Source organism: Etheostoma cragini, chromosome 3, assembly GCF_013103735.1.
Source record: "Etheostoma cragini isolate CJK2018 chromosome 3, CSU_Ecrag_1.0, whole genome shotgun sequence".
Lineage (NCBI taxonomy): Eukaryota > Metazoa > Chordata > Actinopteri > Perciformes > Percidae > Etheostoma > Etheostoma cragini.
This window is the reverse complement of record NC_048409.1, coordinates 19941013-19962602: the sequence shown is the minus strand read 5'-3', so window position 1 is coordinate 19962602 and position 21590 is coordinate 19941013. Positions and strand designations below refer to the sequence as shown.

Sequence of the window (21590 nt, the reverse complement as noted above, 5' to 3'; positions counted from 1 at the left end):
TAACTGATATTTAAAATTAAATAAAATATAGATTGGCAATTAGAATTAATAAAATACATTTTTAACTCCGTTACACTAGCAAGAGAAAGCCCATTACCACAGCAAGGGAGAGGGAGGGCCGTAGAACTCCTCAACATCCCACAGAGAACTGAGTTGTTATAGATCTAATTTTTTCCCCTGCTGTTTCTCTTTCTCTTCTTTATGTGCCTGGTTAATTAGCATTCCAGTTTTTTTAAACTAGCAATGACACTGTGTAAAAAAGAAAAAAAATGCGAATTAATGAAGGGGAAAACTGCATTTAAAATGCAGCACATTTTGTCTGACCGGCTTCATTTCAACATAGTAAGATATGATCTGCAAGACTTCCTGGAAGACTTTGAACTCACTTTTCCATTTGCATGTACCTGTCACTTGCACTGTCTCTACTCAGCTCAGAAACTATTTTTTTTGGTGAAATATCTTTAATGTATCCCTGTGCTATGTTTAAAAAAGCTAGATGTGGGGATTTTCCTGACATGATGGCTCATACTGAAGTTTAGACTTGTTCACAGTCACACAGGCTTATAAGGTTTCTGGAGCACAATAGCTTAGAGGTCAGCAACTCCAATGTGCCCTATGTTTGTCCAGGGAGGGCATAATGCTTTAGAAATCCTCCTGTGTACATCCAATGAAGTGGAAAGGAAGTCTAGAAATAAACAGCCAGCACATTAGAGGTCAGTTCCCACTGATAATATTCAATGTGTTTTAACCTGGATCTCCATAGAGTCAAATAATTAGTAACCGACATCACAGATATAACTGCAATACAGACTAATAAAAAAGACAATGTGCCTGTTAACGAATATAAAAGCATAGGCCAAAATAACTTAGTTTTTTTCACACATTATTTTTATTAAGGATTTTTGTGCTTTCTTTTGCGCTCATTTTCCTTTGTAACTATTGTTTCTATTTAGTTGTAAGCATAATGCAAGCCAGAGGCTCACTAGTGTGGGATTGTTTTTTAGACAGATTATTTCTGTTAATGTGACAATACCACAAAGACTAATGGAAATACTAATTTAAATCATGCTTTCAGCACCCCTCAAAAGTTGTACATTTGGATAAAGCAGTAATTGTGGCTAGACAATAAAATGATGAATGTGTCTGGCCTGTGTTGTTTGTACTGAGTTATTACTGTAAATGTATTTTTACAGTGTGAATTTGAGACAGTTTGGCTCACACTGCATGCAGGAAAAGAACTGGGGAGAAAATACAGCCTGATCCCTGTTGTAAAGATGCGTTCAGCCAAAGCAAGGCAAATGTGGTAAAGCTGTCAGAGCGTTCAGTGTAGGAATACAATGGCTGCCTCAGCTGACCAATTAATTAAATTATCTGTGATTGTGGCTCACATCCAAACAAACTCTCTACTATCAATGCACATAGCATAGTTGCAACAGCAGGAACATTACCGTAAAATAAGCAGTAACGGTTCTCCCCCAGTCCAACATTTAGATATATAGACAAGCAACGTAGCTAACAAGCCACGTAATAACAAACTCACTCTCACTAACCAATGTGTGGACACATTACAGTGGATGGAGCATGGGAAATAACTGAAAGACTTGATGTATAGGGTTGAATACTCAAAAATATCCATTGGTGCAATACTCTTATGAAAATTATGGTTCCACTAATTGTGGTTACATGTATTTAATTTACATCTCTAGTTGTAGATCAAAAAACAAGCTATATTCTATACGATATTGTTAGAGCTGACTGGTGGGCAGGTTCAATATATACCAAGGATTCCTCCCGGAGGCAAATGTGGCCACCAGTGACCGTACCAGACATTTTTCTTCTGTTTCAGTTGCCCTCTAGCTGTTATGTGCTCTCTTTTATCATAAAAGGAAAACAGAGAAATCAAAGGAGCAGCATTGAGGTAGCGAGGAAATGTCAAGCTTTTGTTCAAAGCGGATGCCTGAGTTTGGGAAGGAAATGTAAGCCCTGGCCTTTTGACACCCACACTGATATTGTGTAATCAGATTGCCACTGTCCACTCCGGAGTAGACACCTCCTCAAATGACTCATGAGTAAGAGAGAGATTTTGTGCCCAACATTTTGATTACCTCCCCTGCTGCTACCATTGATGTTGTAGTGCCACCCACCTCCCCCTACCAAACATGTACTCACTCACACACAGGCATACACACACATACTTTTAACCAAGGCTGAGCCAGTGAGATAAAGCTATCTAATTATATTCCTCATTTGCAGCTCCGATCCATAGAATAGATCCTCCCCAGCCACTTCCACCGACCTTTAACAGCCCGCAAGCAATTGATCTTGCTGTGTGTTGCCTTAGCTTATACCAAATACTTACGTTTAATCTCCCCAACACAGGTTAATACACGCGCACTGCACATACAATTGTCCTTGTACGAACTATAGCACATGTTGTACTAATACTGTCACTCCATGTTAGTCTATAACCTTGACGTTTGCTCCGGTGCCTCAGTTTATTCCATCGGATGAATGTATTTTCCGTTTCTTTGCTTTCTTTGTGTTGGATTTTTAAATTCGGTGGATGAATGAGGACTACTTATGACTGCTCCCCAGCTAGCTAGACTATCTGTCCAATCTGAGTTTTCTCTTGCATCACTATTTTGCAGCGGCTCCATGCAAAGCTTAGCGCCTCCCATGACAATTCTGATTAGTTTAAAAAAAAAATGCCGTTAAATCAGCACACGTTTTCCTCCCAACCCCAAAAGCCATGCGGAGTGGCAAGACCCTCCTTCAGTTCGCTTTGGAGGAGGGTCTGGCAAAGCAAGACTACTCTATGTCCACAAACCAGTAAAAGAAGGGGAGCAGCTTTCAATAACTTTTTCTTTAATTTGTCTGCAGCATTGATTCTTCAGCAGCCTCCAGTATCATACAAAGACGCCATCTGGCAAAGTCTCATTAAAATGCTAATTCATTTTAATAAGAGACAGGTAATAAACTGCAATTATGTATCTTCAGAGAAATGGCAGGGAGCAGGAGTTTGAGGGAAGTTGGCGGAGAAGCAAGTTGTCTCAATAATCAAGAAGCTGCCTCACTTGCCACCCCCTCAAACCCATATTCTTAACCTTAACCATCACACAAGACATGCTTAATGTTTGATTTTAACAGCTTATTTTTTAAGGTATTTTCATCATAAAAAAAGGAAAAGATGAAAACATCTTGTGTTATTTGTGTGGGAACATCTCCTTGGAAACACAGCTTTTAGATCTAAAGAAATAGAGGTGTATGAGAAATTATGTCAGTTTGTGCATCATTTTTAATTGAATTATTTCAGTGAAATGTCTTAAGGGCTTAAGACATTTCACCAAAAGAACACCTAAATCATTCAGGATGTGGAGATTTTGTAATGTAAACAAACTCAAGGCTACAGATTGAAGCTGATTGATTTTTTCAGACATTTTTGTTTGTGTTGGGCTGGGTCTTGTTGGGTGTCTGTTTTGTGCAGAAATCCAAATTCAAAACACTGTACTTTTACATTGATATTTTTACATGCTAACAGCATAAGACAAATAAACACAAAATACATCCAAGCAAATCAGAAAAATAAATAAACCAGAAAAGAATCCAAAAATATTACTTGTGTAGATTCTATGAAGTTTAAATTAGCATGATTACCATCTTCATAACAGTATTGGCAAACTGCTGTACAATTTAATTTGACTGAATATGAACTTTGGTTGGATTACATAAACAATTTATCCACAGTTTTGTTCTTCTTATGTAATTGCATCTATTTAAATCTATAACTAAGATAAATGTGAACCATTTTCACTCTACTTTGCTATTCTGGAATTGTACTTACAGTGACCTCTTCAGGACCAAAGAGAAATACATTTGAAAGACGGAATTGGGTCATGAGTGACTTCTTGTCTTCATATTAGTGCTGTCACCTGGTGTGAACAGCCTTCAGACCAGATGGCAAGCAGAACAATCGTTTTGGCATAGCTGCCCTTGTCAGGCAAGATCTTGTAGCCTGAACTCAATTTGAATAAAGTTATTCAATGAGTTAGTCTCCTTTTTATTAAAGCAACTTTCTTTAATTAATATATTTCATAAATTACATCACCATAAATACATGCAGGGAGCAAGTTAAACCAATAAGGGTATAAAATAATGATGAAATAAAGATGAAATAATAATTGTACCTTTAGGTTTATAGCCACATCATGGTGGGACAGAAACAACGCTATATTGGAAATGTTTGGAATACACGAGTTGGAAACAAGCCACCATCGGATTCTTAATTTATACATAATATAATACTATTGATATTAGTGTAGCCTTATCATTTATCTGCAACTGCAGTAAGACTGGGTTGAAACAGAATGAATAGACCTGCACAAAAAAAGAAGAGAAAACTGGGCATTTGAATGTTAATATAAATTTGAATGTCAACGTTATGCAGGGCCGGAGTGGGACTCATTTTCAACCTTGGAGTTTTAAGCCTTAGACCGGCTAACTTCATGACTGGCTATATTAAAATAATGTAATTAAAACCACAGTACATGAGTCCGAAATAGTGCACTGTTCTCTACAGCCTTTTATATTTTACATTATTTTTAAGTTGTGAGCTTTGTATATTTAGCCTACTGCTTTTGATGATAAAAGGCATTATGGGTCACTGACATTTGGACATATAAAGAAAACTAATCTCATCATATTTCTGGTTTTCACACTTGTTCACCAGCTTTTAGTTTGCTGTATTTATACCTGGGTGCTTTTCATATAGAAGATGTCTACACCATACTCTTCATTCATTTTAATTATAGTTCTTATAATTTTCACTCAATGAGCAATCATACCTGTCCACTCTGGAGTTATGGGCTCATGGCGGCTGCTTGGCTCTTCATTGGACTATTGACTTCTGCTGAGGAGCTATGTGAAAAAGTTTGAATTTTAAACATGAACACTGGTTTGCAGGCAATGTTGTGTTATGTTTTGCACTGCCTGCTCGTAACTAGCTTAGCTTAGCTGTCTCATCGTCTTAATTTGGTGTTCACGCTAGCTGATTTTAATGAAAAAGTTGCTAAGTATTCAGTGGCCATGTCCCTTTCTAGATTTTCTCGCCTTTTCAGCACTTTCTATTATCCATTTTTTTTGCTCGCATGGCGTGATTTCATCTTAACAAGCACCACTGACTGAAGTGTACGAAATGACGGTTTCGTTGTTTTTTGAGCAGGTTGTCAAAACACTGCATGTCATAATAACTGCACTGCACTTTGCAAGTGGACTGCAAGATTAAAAAATAGAATGTTCTGCAAGTGCAGGGTGCCTAAGGACGGCACCAGTGATATATTTCAACTATATGTTTTTAACCCAGTACCTGGACGCTGGGCCTCACGTACAAAAAAACGGACCACCAAAAAGTCCCCTGGTGCTCCTGTTTAGCCAATCCTGGCCTGACATTATGAATAAACGCTTTGAGTGTCTATGATAAAGCGCTATATAAAAGTAATGAATTATCATTAATAAAGCTTTGAAGAATTCAGTACAGCCATAAATTACAATTTGAAATAAAACATACTGTATTTTGTCATACAGTTGCTTGATAGATTTTCTCTTTTAAAATGTTTAGATTGTGTATTTAAAGGGAGCTAAGGCTTACTGTTTAAATGTGTTTTTGCCAACCTTTTGGTTCACCATCAAATCTGCTGCAAGCAAATTGATTGAGGTGATACACTGCGAGAAGTGTGTTATCTTCCCACAATGGCATTTTTCTCTTTCCATCTGTGTAGTGCTGATTACGCTCCAAAGAACTGCTGTAGCACTCTCCAGTGACGTTTATCTCCATGGGAGAAATCTAGCCAGCAATGAATCAACAATTTCGTGATCCAGAATGAGGTCTGAGACCTCACTCATGTCCTTCGTTCTGTCCTGCCTTGTCCTTGGGTAGATTGTACAGAGGGATGAGGCATGTTCATATCGAGCTGCAATACAATCTTCCCAAGGAGTCCCAAATTACTGAACACTTCAGGTGTTACTGCTTGGAACAGGGGAGCAATTAGGATATAATGTGTCTCAAAACCTCGATTGAGCAGGAATGTCATATGAACCCATAATATGTCAAATGAAACTGAAAATGTATTTAATTATTCATGTTTTAATTTCTCCAACTCATCGTCAAACATTTTTTTTATGGTTGCTCCTTTTCAGGTCCACCTACCATCTCCAGTACACAGACTCAGCAAGCTTTACATGGTGAAAAAGGACAAATCAAATGCTTCATTCGAAGTACACCTCCTCCAGACCGCATTGTAAGTACATTGGACCATTTAGTTTTTTTCTAATCTCATCCTTGAATCAACGGCCTGGTTTTATTGCAAAGAAAAAGGATTATATGATCCGAAGCATTATTCCGGCACCTTGCATTAATAAGTAAATTAATCTAATTGGTAGTTTCATAAATCAGTGATAAAAATAACACCAACTATCCATTCCAGTGGTTCCCCTATTAATTCTCAGCAGCGCACCGCAGTCCATGAACAAGGCAAGTGTCTGTGGTTAGTTCAGATTCAGATTATTTTTAGTCTTCTTTATTGTCATTCAAGCATGTTAAAAACATGGAGGAACAAAATTGGTTACCCAGATTCAGCAGCACAGACAATGAATAAATAACTATTTTACCTAGAATAAATAATAAATAAAATCTAAAATCCTATAATAAATAGTTGTCATAAATAGTGCATCGGTTCATGACTGTCATGATAGCAGGACAGTCCCATACTATCTGGTAAAGCCAGGTGAACATGTGAAGTGTCTACTGTCGGTTACCTACCTGCCAGATCTAACTATAACGCTTGATAATAACTATGTTCATGAATAGATATTTTATGAATCTAATGGTACCTGAATGATGCAAATTAGATAGAATAATGACCACTCTTTCATAAATTGGTCTGAAATAAATCGCCTGACTGAACTATTAATATAATGCCTGAATGCACTATTGATCTGTTAATTACACATGGGCAGCACACATGAGTTTAGATAAATTGAAGAATTATATAACATTAGCTTCATCATTTGTGTTCACATGAAACAGTGGGCATGAAAATAGAGTTTAAACCCCCAATTTCTCATCTCATGCACACTTATACTCTGTCAGCACTGATCCCAGTAAGATTTATGGACTTTATATGAACAGCTAACTCTCTGAGCTCACGTTGCGCTTATTAGGAAGTTCTGTGTTGGGGTCTTTGAAAATGCATGTGGTTAATTGCCATACTTTGCCATCTAATGTGTGTTTTTATTATATTATCAAGCAACATAATTAACATCAGTTTTATTTAAGAGGGGTGCCTATGGAGGCAAGGTTGCTGGGACTTTAATGTTTATCATTGTTTCAAATCTATTTATTTAAGAAACAGTCCAGTCTATTTTTCTTTTGCTTCACTACTGCAGTGTCTGTTGAAAACGTGCCTGTTGGGAACGGGTCAATTGCTTGGCCTACGGTATTGCTGCTTGCAGCTTTCTCAAGAACCACTCATCCAAACAAGTTCACACACAACACTGTGCTTCCTTGGGTACTGAGCAATACACTTGTTAGAGTATACGCATCATTTGCTAAAAGCTATAGCTATTTGGGACCAACATATTTCTAGGAACAAAAGCATTAATTCTGAAAGTTACATTGTGGATGCTTGAAATGTCTCTGGTCTCTCCTTATTTGTCTGATCTTGAATTAACTGTAGTGAATGACAGAGAGCGAGCAATACCCAGCATGCCGTTTGGCAGTGTAACAATCACCTGTGGTCCCCTCCATATACTACACAGTGTTTACATAACCCACTGCTAATTCATTTGTCTCGTGTATCTTAAGAGCTCACACTGAACACTTCCCTTCTTTGGGTCCTCAGCAATACACCTGCCAAATGTGAATTTGATTGGATGAACGGTTGTGAGACAGGCAGACATACAGACAGACAGAGACTCCTTTCAGAGATGAAATTACCAATGTGAAACCTGAGATGTTGTTATGACATGTGAAGTCAATTCCATGTATACCAAAAATCAAAAAACTATCACTGAGTCTTTTTAACATTGACCATTCTCTAATGTGATAATGGGGAATTCCACGCAAGATTATAAGAACAAGGAGGCAGGAAAGCTCTCTACTTTATACATATTGTATGGCAAAATTGTAATACTGCATTTCACAACTGTGTTAAGCCATCTGTCCATTACTGCAAGTTTTAAGTTAATGCGTTGTTTTTCCTCTGAGAAGCAATTTAACTTTCTCACTCTTTATACAGTAAGTATGATGAATTTCCTTGTTTGTTAGTTAAAAAATCTGCGAAAACGAACAATGTAATTCTCACCAAAGACACCCAAAACAAATGCAGGCTGAAAAAAGGCACAAAATAGCATGTATTACATTATCATAGCACTGCATAAATAAATCCAGTATGTGCAAATATCTTTTTTTTTCTACATCACGCCACTTCACATTTTTTCATCCATGTGTCAGACCCATCACCTCCTCACCTATCATGCCCTGCAAAAATTGCAAGACCCCTCGGCATTTGACATTTTGTTTTGCTATTATTTCAAAACACATCTCTTCAAGATATTCTGTGTGAGTTTCCGTCTGTCAAAGAGACATCACATGTTAAATCATGGGAAATAAATTTGAATGTAAGGTAACATTTCCCACAGTTAAGATTAGTGTTGTGTTACTCTAACAAATACGACTTATTTGGCAGACAAATCCCAAATACCACCATATGCATATGCCAATGTGCCATCACAGTTTACAGTAAGAGACATTTCTTAAGAATTTATTTTAATTAAAATAAATTAAAGTTGTGTTATTGTTATTAAGGTGTACTGTTTCATCATAATTATTCATTGTATTCAAAATAATATACAGTATTTCCCACCCTACCTTATTATATTCCTCTAGTTTAAGCAATTAATGCTCTACAAATGGTTGCTTGCATTTCCCAGCAGCCAAATCCAAAAAGCACAGTAATTTAAACACTGCAGTGAGAAGAGATCTGCCTAAAGTACAAACAATTTGCAATTATCCATTAAACGTAAGCTCGGCCTACAGATGCCAGAGAGATCTCAGTGAGTTTGCAACTTGTTAACCAGAGATGAACAGCAGCAAATAGACAAAACATTTTTAACTACACCATTTTTTTACCAAAAACAGTGGAATTCACTATGTAGATTATAACATACTTAGTGCATATGCATTGATTAATTTCTCTTTGATACTTTCCTCTGAACCACTGAAATAAAATCATCAATCAAAATGATGTCTGTGCATTGACTCATACCACCTTCTACCAGAATAAAAACATAACTATCCCTTTATTATTGTAGAGCATTACGTTCATCTATGCATGGTCATTGTGTGTTTCCATGGATATGTGTTCTGTAGCAACATAAATGCTGCCTGCCATAGGTCAGGAATTATCAAAGAACATAGCTATACAACCTACAGAATATGCTCTTTGATGATTATGTGATTTCACCTAGAAATCAAATAATGATCACATTAAACTCCAATGAATCCATCCACCCACTGAACGGAGGATTCACTGATAAACAGTAGTTGTATAAAGCACATACAGTACATGTGTTGGCTTGGTCATCTTTAACATTACTACAAATCCCTTGTTCCATCAAATCACTTGTTCCATCCTATATGGTAGTAACATATGGTAGTTGTTGTCAGAGTCAAAGTTGAACAGCTTTCTGTTCTTCTGGCCACTGATACGATTCAGATGTCTTGTTAGCATTTTACAAATGAGCACGTTTCCTGGCTGTAGCTTTTCAAAATCATCTAAAGAACTTTACCAAAGAAGGTTTTATTGCAAACATACAGTGTAGGTTGTTTCTTTTCTATTCAATAATAATCACCAAAAGCCATTGTGTGTCTCCTTAATGCCCCACATTTAATGCATGTCATACTTCATAACAAGTCTACATCCATGCTATCATCTCTGTGAGGTTGTACTTTGGCACAGCAATTCTTAAGATAAGTGCTAATGTTAGCATCCTAACATGGTCACCATAAAAATGCTAAAATTAGGACATTTAGCACTTATTAAGTTTACCATGGTTGCAATCTTAGTTTATCTTAAATTAGCTTATTAGCACATCAGTTGTTTGGTCCTTAACTAAAGTGGAGCTCTAGATGAAAAGTTATGGATTCAATAAATTATTAAATTAAAAACTTTAGGGGTACATGAATGTCTGTACCAAATGGTTGAAATAGTTCACTCAAAACCGTAACTATCAACCTCATGATAGCGCTGCAGGAAAGGTTTGCAGGTCACCAATGTTTTGAATTTGCATATTTATCCTTGTACGTCACACAACAAATATCACCTAACATATCCATGCTCTTTATACCCTCTGTCTTTTCTCAGGCCTGGTCATGGAAGGAAACGGTGCTGGAGTCTGGAACGTCCGGCCGCTACACCGTGGAGACCGTCACCACAGAAGAAGGAGTAATCTCTACACTGACCATGAGTAACATTGTCCCAGCTGACTTCCAGACCATTTATAACTGCACCGCGTGGAACAGCTTCGGCTCAGACACCGAGATCATACGCCTTAAGGAACAAGGTGGGAGCAAAGGTTCGACAGGTTCCACCTTCCTCTTCTTCAAATCACGTGACTTTGGTTTTCTAGATGGTGATTGGTTGTAGATGGGGACAAAAGCCTGTTAGCTTGTGACTGTACATTTTAGCATGTGCAATTGGGTTAGTGCCTTTGTGTGTGAATGGGATTTTGTGTAAGGCCATCTAAGAATAATGTTGAAGCACAATAACAAATACAAACAACACATTTTAGTTGTGTTCAATCTGTAAACACAGCTTTTAGTAAATGATATGGTACATTTTTACTTTGATACAGCAGCTATATGTAGGCTACATAAACACCATTTGAATTTTAGTTTTTTTATTCTATCAGAATAAAGTTCTTCAAAATTGAACTTTTACCAACTTGGAACTGCCAGCTGGTAATACAAAGTTACAGTGCATGGCCTACATTCTGAAACGTTTGATGTACAGTAAATATGATGATAAACTGACAAATTAGTTTTCTGGGTTAAAAAGTCCACCCCCTAGTAATTTTAACTGGTGACCCTTGGCATACACTGCACACTAAATATGAAATGCACTACACTTCCTGCTTTCTTTATGTAAAGAGAGACTTAAAACATTCTTTATTTATATTGCTTAACAAATTAATACATTCTATCTGTTAACCTTTTCTACCTCCACCATAGAGAAAGCTCTGTTTTCTGTCCACTTATTGCAAATGATTAATTATAAACTGCTCATGTGAAAGTGACATTGATCAATGAAAGCAATACATAGGCTTTAATGGTGTAGGAAGAGCACTTGGTTGCTTTGCATTTGTTTAAATTGCAAGAAGGTCATAAACGTAAGCTGGTAACTCAGGTCATTAAAATGTGCTTTAATGAGAACCTTTGATGTTAGAGCAGCACATAGATAGGTATGTTTAATCTTTACCTTGTCACAAATGCACCATAACATCCTTGCAGAAACACACAAACATGATTATGTTTAAACAAATGCACACAGTCTTGCACTCTACTCAATGAAAATAAAAGCCCTCGGTTAAAGGCTTCTAGTAGCCAAAATGTGTGTAAATCAAAAGTTAAAAGACGGTAGGATAATGAGACAATATTAGTAGGGAAATGTTTACCCACACTGATAACCAAAGGTTTAGTAATTAGTTTTCTTTTAAATTTCAGGACCGATTTAAATTATTTTAGTGTGGCGCTGTGCCTATAACATTTTTTTTTTTTTTTTGCCATGTGCCTCAGGGAAAATGTCAGTCACTTAGAGGGATGAAATACAGCACATCTTCCCTTCATTACTGTTTGTTGCGGAGACGGAAAAGAGGCAAAGAAGAGGATTAGTTTAGATTAGACTTTATTATCCACCAAATGTATCTTTGGCTTAATTTGGCTACATTAAAATACAACCATAAAACCACAAGTTATCAAACATTAAACATACAACACATGCCATTAAACATACAACAACAATTGTGTGCTGAGAATAACTGGTGCATGTGTGAAAAGTGGCCTCTACATTATGACTGTGTCCTGTTCTGTACTTGCTGTCATGTACCCTATATTGGATGTAATGTACATTTAAGATGTTAGTTGTATGTTATTGTAGAAGGACATTTCTCTTTGTTGCTCTCTGCAGAATCTCTCCCAGTGGCGGTGATCATTGGCATTGCCGTTGGAGCGTTTGTGGCCGTCATTGTCCTCATGGGCACCATTGGAGCATTCTGTTGCACCCGCTCCCAGAGAAGTATGTCTCCTCTTCCCCTGTTACATCCTCTGAAGCATGCATGCCAAAGTACTGTATCACCGCGCAAGCACGCTAGAAAAAATATGTCCATCTATTCAAAGTGGCTATTGTTTTGAAAAATCTGCTTGCAAGATGTTGGTTGTCTGCTAAATTTGACTTGAGGTTTCTTAAAAATGGGGCATACAAAATATAAATAAATAAAAAAGATTGTATAACTCAAGACATTTCCGACACAACACCAAATACAATATTAAATCACTTTTTGAGATGGACATCTTTTTGTGGTGCAGAGATGGCCAGATTGTAATAAGGGCTCATTTCATGCAATCTCAGTCTGGCTGCATTCACTTATGTGGCTATTTACATCCTGCGCTATGTTCACTGCCACCCACCCATGTACCAAGTGACTCAGGTTAGAGACAGTCAGCCACTGTTTCTATCCAAGAACCAATTTTTGCTACTGGTTCCTTCAGCATGTCTATTGTCTGTATACTACAGAGGAAGCGCACCTGGTTATGCCCTCACTGCCCGTCTCCATCTGTGCTCACCAGAGAGAACTTGCAAGCAAAATTAAGACAGAAAGTAAGACTTTGTTATATGACAGTATCATCAGCAATGTCCCAAACACAATGAGCCACCGTGGAAGGCTGTGTGAGATTGCATATGTATGCGGAACAAACATAATTTTGTGTTAGCAGGAAACAAATGATTTATAATGCTTTGTATTGTTTTTCGGGAAATGGTGTAGCTCTCAAAATCAAAAAACCCAAGGATCCTTGTTAAATGCTGTAAAAATCCAAACTGTACTGAGGAGGAAACTGTTTGAATGCTGTTTATCCAACTTGTTGAGATATGTGTGTCATCTGTTTCTGGCAGATCTGAACGGAGTTGTGTCAGCAAAAAATGACATCCGGGTGGAGATTGTACACAAAGACCACAATGCAGCACGGGAAAACGAAGAACACACCTCCATGAAGCAACTGATGGTGAGTGTGAGTGTCGAAACATACTATTTTCTACTTCTTGTTCCTGTATTTAGAAAAAAATATCTCAACATTTTGTATGTATTTGTGTCCTACTTAAGCTACCATTAACATAATCAATTGGACTTTTCATTTTTCTTTGCCATTTCCTGTGGAATATATTATTTTATGTAATGGAAGAATAGACAGGCATTTAGAGTGTATATGTGCTGAAGTCTAGTCTTAAGGACTATATTTATCAATATGATGCCACAAGCCCTTTGAGCAGATCAGACCCCAATACATTGTAACTATGCAGATGCTGATGCATACTGGGTAATCCGACAGTGGGTGTAATTCTGTATCTACATGCCTTCTAGACATACAAAGAACTGTTTCCTCTTTGGAACTGTACCAGTGTTTTGGTTACCATGCAGTCGCTCCAGGGCTATGCTATTTGCAATTTGAGGTTTTACATTTTCTTTCAGAAATACTTAATACAGTTGATATTTTATATGAAATGAGCTTACCTACCTTACAAATTTGCATTCTGTTAAGATAAATTAAAGATATTTAAGGATGCATTATTAATTTCCCCTGCCAGCCCTGAGTGAAGGCAGAGATGGGAAGTACAAATACTTTGTTACTTTCCATCTCTGCCTGTACTTAAGTAGATTTATCTGATTTTACTGACTTTACTATTTTTTGTGCCAACTTTTTTTACTTTTACTCCTTACAATTTAACACAAATATTACAAAATTGGCTTGTTTCTTTAGTTTTTTTTACAAGCGGTCGTCATGTCGGAGATTAGCTTGGACAGAGGTCGCACGCTGCGAGCGGGCGCGCGTGCAAGACAAAGAAAAAGTTAGAGAAAAGAAAAGAGACTAGCTGTCTTAAGGATAATCAGCTGAGAGTTTGTGTGTGCGTCCTTGAGAAGTTGTATAAGTGATATCGTCAGTTCATTTAAGCCTGTTGTTTTTTTGTATTGGTCTATAGTTCTGGCAAATTTAAAGTAAATTAGATAGTTATTTTGTTGTTTGTGTTCTTCACCTGGTAGCTAGGTTGCACGTTGCATCAACAGAGATAAGTTGTCTCCGTGTTTTAAGAGACAAACCTGGGGCGAAGTTGGAAACTAGAATCAACTTTAAATACAGTCCTAATCTAGTCCTCACTAACACATTCCCATAATTGAGCACAAACACATACATGTAGATTCCTTTAAATGTTAAGGGGAAGATTAAAAAAGAGAAACTGGATCTGTGAATTCTCACAGAATCAGCTACTTTTACTTTTATACTTTTAGTAAATTTCCAAGCCTGTACTTTACTTTTACTTGAGTAAAGAAGTTAAATCAGTACTTCTACTTTTACCAGAGTATTTTTTAACACTAGTATCTGTACTTCTACTTAAGTATGGGAAGTGAGTAGCATACTTTTGCCATCTCTGAGTGAAGGTGAAACATGTCTGACTAATATGAAAGAACAAGTGATAAAAGTGAAATCCTTCTGTCTAAATGTTGTTTCACTCTGAGTGGAAGAGTTTTGGAAACTACACAGACTCTTTTTATATACTTTTCTTGATTATTCTGCAGGTTGAACGAGGAGAATTCCAGCAGGAGTCTGTTCTGAAGCAGCTGGAGGTCTTACAAGAGGAAGAGAAGGAGTATCAGCACATTAAGGTACGACTCGTGAACAATGACAGCATTAGGCTGAGTAAAAGGTGGAGAGAGGCTTTGGGGTAGAGGGTGGTCTTTAATTCTGGGACCAAAATAGCAGAAAAACATTAATGCCTCCCTTGCTACACATGATTTTCCAAGGATAAAACCAGAGGCAAAATTACTTTTAGAGGTCGGATTTCTATTAATTAGTCTCATCAAAGGTGGTTTAAAAAATCAGAGGCTGGTTGGACCTCAAGCTGTTATTGAAGTAACTTAAAGTGTTACATAGACCATATAGATGAGATTTTTTTAAAGTATATATATAGGAGAAGTGTTGAATATTTAATTATTTGCTCTCTGCTGATTTTCGAACCCATTCTGGTGATGTAATGTACTATTTTTCAATGCTCGATTTGGAAAATGCAAACAAAATCTTTCTCAAAATGTTTCTTAAAGCAACATTCTTTTCCCATGTATTGTGCTTACTCTCAAATCAAAACCATTGGGACGTGCAGATTAACGTCTGAACTTCTCCATTATATTAAGCACAGTAAATCTCTCCCAGGAAAATCCAGTTTGTTTCAACTTCATGCACCTTTCTTTTTAATTGCAGAAACAATCTACAATTCTCAATCACGAAACATAATAACAAAAACCCACCGTTGTAGTTAATTTGAGGGTAAACTCTGAAACACATGGAAACACATAATTAACTGAGTCACGTCTTCATGTATAATAAATTATGATGTAGATTATAGCTGTTTTAGCCCTTATATTTATGTAATACAACATTGCGTTGTAGCAGGGTTCAAATAACCGTCTGTGTTTTGAAACCTGTGCAGTGTGCCTGTGTTGTCAAGCAAATTACAGTTTCCAGTTTTGAAACCTTAGGTTGCAGGTTACAAAGGACCACAATACTATATTTAAAAAAAACTTGATATATACTGTAAGTCCACTGTTTGACCAATGAAATATGTACATCCTTTCATCTCATTAGTCCTGTTCCATGAACCTTTTAGAGCATATATGCACGCTGATTCAGTAAAATGCCACTGGGGCCAGATCCAATCAAATGCGTCTTCCTCAGTAAAGTCAGGATTCAGTGAATGTAATAAACTGACTTTATTGCTATTTGCAGCTGTCTGCCCATTTACATGGCAATGAATGGATCAGTCTGTACTTACAGATAACATGCTTTGCTCTCACTTCTCCTATAACAAGTGAAAGCCCTTTACTACCTGAATCTTTTGCAGTAAATGACCCGCATGCAATTTGGCAGATTCATGTATAAAGCCCTTTGTACTCCCTGAACTTCAAGTGAAGGACACATTCTCTTCTATGTGTGCATTATGTTACTGGTGTAAAGCTTAAGTAAGTAAAATGTTTGTACTTTACAAGGTTTCATTCAAATGATTCAGTTATTCTTTGCCTGCACCTATATATTACACTACAATACACTATTTAGTGGATATTTTAAATTTATAGTATAGATCATTAGTAAAAAACAGAATAGTTTTGTTGCTTCGCTCATGTGCATCAATATATACAGTATATATAAATATTTTGAGTTTATTTAATTTACATTTTATCGAATAACTGGCAAAAAAAACTTTGAAATTTACTAAAAAGTTACGATGTATGGGATTTTTCATAGTAGCATGTTATATCGTTCATTGACTAAAAGTTATATTAAATTTAAGCAGAAATACGCTGGGGTTTGTCCTTAAATCTTCTAAAAACAGTATGTTTCCACAACCTGTTCTTAAGTAAGAGGAAATCACAATATACACTTTATCTTGCTGTGAACGTTATTCCAATATTTAGTGGAAGTGTTTACTATTCCTCTAGAAGAACCCCCTTGGTGCTTCTAATGTATATGCATTGGTAAATCAAGCACAGCAAATGATCTCAGCAGGTGGTTCCACGTAAGACCTGCATTCTTGTTGGCAAGACTGTAGGTGAGTTCTCACACTGCAGTTTATATTTAACAAAGATAATGTGACCATTCCAACCTGATGTGAGGTGACATAGCTCCGTTTTGACTCTGCAGCATACCAGAGCTTATCAGTGCCACAAAAACAAATTCTGACCTGTTCATTGTCCTAACGAATGTTGGCATTGGTTCCCTGGAGTGTGCTTCTGCTGTGTTTGCCTGCTTAGCTGCTTTCTCTGGGGTCCGGCTGTTTCTGATCCTAGTTAATGACAGTGTGCATGAGGCGAGAGCATAGGGCGAGACTGAACAAGCGACAAGGGAAAGCCAGAGGCAAACAATCTCACTGTCTGCTGTCTGATAAAGACAGGCATAATGAGAATCCTCTCAGGTTGTCACTCTCATTTCCACATTATAAACATTCTTCTTTTTTTGATTTTTCACCATGCTCACTATGCTTGACATTCACATACATTCACAAGAAGATATGACACACACACACCCGTGCCCTAACTGAACCCTTAGCAACAGCACGTCGCTTGCAGCCTAGCAGACAAACCAGTGACACAGCTGTAGCCTCAGAAGCCATTTCAGTGCGAACAGTAAATCACACACAGTACAATCCGTTTAGGTCCAATTAAAGCTGGTATGTGAGTGAACTTTGGAGCGGCACGTTGGATGCCGAACGATGAATCATCAAGGCCTGTTTAATTAGCGAGAAACATGATTTTAAGGTTAGTGTGGGGGGATGACTAAATCCTAGCACTAAGCCTCAACACAGTTTTTTGTTTTTCTCATGATGTACACGGCAGCTTGTTTTTTCTTATTTATTCGGAAATTTGGAAGGTAATTACTGACAGTTTGACCTTGGCTCCTGTTGAGCTGTGTGGCTATTTTATGTAAATGCTTATCAACCAGGGGATGCTTTTATTTCCCGCTTCTTTTTCATATACTAATTTGCTATTACGTACATCAAGAAAAAATAATAGATCAAAATAATAATTATAATAAGGGAACGTTTGGTATTTATTGAATGAACCAACAGAGGAAAATAGGGGAGGGTCATGTCTTTTAATTCTTTGTTGAGGAGAGGGTCATCCAACATTTTTTAGTCTGGGAGGGAGGGTCACCCATCTTTTGTATTCATGAAAACAGCAAAATTTCAAAGTGGCTTGTTTGGTGCATAGTTTTAAAAGTAGCTCCATGTAGCTCTCTCAGTCTCGGCCCCCCCATTGCTACCAGATGGGTCCCTACCTGTTGAGTCAGCCAGACAAGTTGTAGCTTTAGCTTTGTAGAGACTGTGCGATTTCCCAAACTGAATAACTCATACAAACACAAAACTGCTTTGCTAGTTTAATCGTGTTGTAACAAAGACATCTGCTGAAAAAATGATTTTATTCATTTATATGATTTCCGTACTGTTTAGTTAAAAAACCTCAAAAACATTAACGCACAAAAGCATTAGCGGAACAGACGCAAGCTTTTTTTTTGAAAAGTCAAAGCTTATGGACAGCACGCAGCAGGGAGGGCTTGAGAAAGGAGGTCTCCAGGCTGCAGCCATACCTGACTCAAATATCCTTTCGGTCTCTTTGATTATTTGTGAAATTGTGCAAATTACAGCCTTTTCAAGTAATTTGAGAAGGAAGGAGTGGTAGCATGCAAGCTCCTAAACTGATGCTCGTCTGAGAAAAGGTGTTGTGGATAATGTTCTGCTTCGGCAGCTTTGTTGAATGGTCTCAATGTTTTATTGTTTTATTTCTTGTGAACACTATAGTTTACTAGAAGAGTAACTTCAATATTTGAAGTAAAGCAGGAAGTGTACATTTAGTTTCTATACTTATTGTGTTTCTACAACAATGTTAATGAGTAAATCTACTGAAATGGCCACCGTAACAGTGGAGTGTGATGTGTGAGATGAGAAATCAGAGGTTAGTCGACACATGTCATGGTAGTGAAAAAACAATGGCTGTAAAAACTTCTCTCAATCTGTAAAACTTGGTCAAGTGCACACCAGAGCAGCAGGCATCAATACATTGTTGTGGTCATGCTTTCTTTCCCCCTGTCATTTTGTAGGATCATAGAAACTGTATGATGCTAAAGGGAAGGTCAAGTTTTTTATTGACAAAAGACCCCAAAACTCTTCCAGTAGCCCCTTAAATATTAAACAAGAAGTCCCTAAGAATGATCTTTCTTTCCTGTGCTTTAAATAGGACCCTACAAATGGATACTACAGTGTCAATACCTTTAAGGAGCATCACACGCCTACCATTGCTGGAAATCAGTCTACTGAGGTGAGGAACCCCACCAACACAGGTACCCTGGGCAAGCAGCGGGTACCAACGGGCATGTCCTTCACCAACATCTACTCCACTCTGGGAGCAGGTCCCAACCGTCTCTATGACTACAGCCAACGCTTTGTGCTCGGCATGGGCAGCAGCTCCATCGAGCTGTGTGAGCGCGAGTTCCAGCGCGGCTCGCTCAGCGACTCCAGCTCTTTTATCGACACGCAGTGTGACAGCAGCGTCAGCAGCTACAGTAAGCCGGACGGCTATGTGCAGTTTGACAAAGACAGCAAGGCGTCAGCCTCCTCATCTTCCCACTATTCCCAATCTTCCTCACAAAACTCAGACCTCACCCGGCCGCTCCAGAAGCGCATGCAGACCCATGTCTGACCACAAGGGTGAGAGAGCGTTTGAAGGGGTGTAACAAGCAACCGGGATTGTAAAACTGAGACAGAATCAGCTCCCAGGAACCCCTAAAGTAACAATTTTACTGTTTCCTCCGGATGCCTGGAGATGCAGGGGCTGGTTGGTTTTAATAAACCGTGGGACTTGTTCAGACTTCTAAGTGTCCCGAAAAGGGGATCAAGAAGCCTTATAATTCCTTCATGCTTAACTTATCAACCACCTCCTTTTTTAAGCCCCATAATCAGAATTGTGCCACAGAGATGTTATTTGCCGACACAGAGACAACCCACGTTTTGAATTGAAACATTCAGTACTCTGTTTCTGCAGATGAATTGTTAACAGAGGGCAGAAATACTACAAAGGCTTTGTGTGACAATCAGCTCCCCAGGCAAAGAACATTTGGCTTTTTAAAGATTGTCATTCAGAAAAACTGAGATTGTTGTGAAGCACGTGCGTCACAATAATGAGTGCCAGCCGATGTCCTCCTGCTCTCTTGTAATTGGAAGCACAAAAAATGAATGTGCATGTGGTTTTCAGTTGTTAAAGCAATAACTTTTTCCTCTCCCCAACTTCCATTTAAACTGTATGTTAAGCTCGTTGAAACTTGTCTCATGTGTAGGTGGAAGAAAACTTTCTCCATGTGCCCACAGACATCTCAAACGTTTAAAAGAACAATGTTTTTTTCTTCTTCTCCGCAGCAGTATCTGGGCCACAGAGCTGGGCAGATAAAGAGGGGCTGAGATCTCATTTTAAATCCCTGAGTCATTATTTTACTGTGACACACAGAATATCAGTGTACATACTGACTGTAATTTCTTTTCTAGAATCAGATTTCTGCCTCTGATTTCCCTCATGGAGGACTCTAAATGAGACATGAGCGCCTCTTCTTGTCCATATCTACTTTGCCTTGAGGGTCTGTGTGATCTGTGTCAACACAAACTTTGACTAAGCAAGATAGACATACACTATAAGCTCTTGTGTTGATGGGGAGCTGCATCTTCCACGGTTTTACCGCACCAAATCCAGCTCCAAGGAATGCGGCAGGAAAGTTCACAAACTTCAACATACTGTATGTTGTATTTGTGAGTTTCTCCTGCTAATGCCGCAGTTCTTCAGCCACATACTTAAGGGGAATCTGTTGAATGAAATGTAAACATAATATTTTAGCTGAGCTTCTTATTGTGTGGTTATGCCATTGCTATTGTCAATATCACTGTTGACACTGGAGGTCAGTGCAGCCTGACTGTATACCTACCTGTGATTGTGCCGGTCATCAAGGGACATAAAGAGCAAATTTTTGAAAATGTGTTTTATTTTGCTAGCTTTATTTTTGACTACTGTGAAGCTGACGGTGTCACACTGACTCTTTATTTTGTTCTGTTCTGCACTGTATGTGACATAGATGAAATTGGATTTCTTTTTTAATCACTGACACTGTATTTGTTTTAGTTGAAAGTAGAGACAGTAGTGATTTAGCTTGCAGCTACACAAATGCTCATACTTTACGTAACATTTCAAAGTGAGCCCCTGTCAAGAGTGTCAAAACAAAGTAATGACCGGGGAGTGCTGCTTGTTTGCATTAATAAACATTAGAAATCCAAATGCAGATGTGCAGATACCGTAAAGCAGTTGGGCAATATTGTATCTGTATTCTAACCTGGATGCAAAGGTTGTGATCAAAACCCCTTAAGATGTGTTGAAGCAGACCCTTTGGTAAGGGCAACCATTTACAGCAAGCATCAGCCTCAGTGAATTCATTACATTATATCACATTCGACTTTGGCCATCAAAAGCCTCATACGTTTTTCAAGGTCTGTTCCAGCCATACTTTATAGAATAAGCTTGATTGTTATTCGAGCTGTTATGTGAAGGGTAAAGAGGAGCAACATCAGTGTCACTTCTGTTACTATAATAGGTTACAGTATATCTTACCTAATTAAGTAGTTTTTCTGTATCATCCATAGCAATTGGGATGAAGTGTGTCTGAAACAGCCCATAATAAAAAA

General features: G+C 37.9%; 1 protein-coding gene across 12 annotated transcripts in view; it reads left to right on the top strand.

Moving 5' to 3' along the window:
• Nucleotides 1-21098, top strand: part of kirrel3b (kirre like nephrin family adhesion molecule 3b) — a 161746-nt gene extending 140648 nt beyond the window's left edge. For 2 of the 12 annotated variants that reach the window (XM_034866845.1, XM_034866856.1), the window contains exons 10-16: nt 6193-6293; nt 10419-10629; nt 12240-12347; nt 12846-12929; nt 13224-13333; nt 14902-14988; nt 19108-21098. In XM_034866845.1, the coding sequence (XP_034722736.1) occupies nt 6193-6293; nt 10419-10629; nt 12240-12347; nt 12846-12929; nt 13224-13333; nt 14902-14988; nt 19108-19569 (1163 nt within the window). In that variant the 3' untranslated portion in view covers nt 19570-21098. Of the gene's footprint in view, nt 1-6192; nt 6294-10418; nt 10630-12239; nt 12348-12845; nt 12930-13223; nt 13340-14901; nt 14989-19107 lie in introns of all 12 variants that reach the window. The other 10 variants (XM_034866844.1, XM_034866846.1, XM_034866847.1 and 7 more) reach the window with 7 other exon arrangements.
• The last annotated feature ends 492 nt before the right edge of the window (nt 21099-21590 follow it).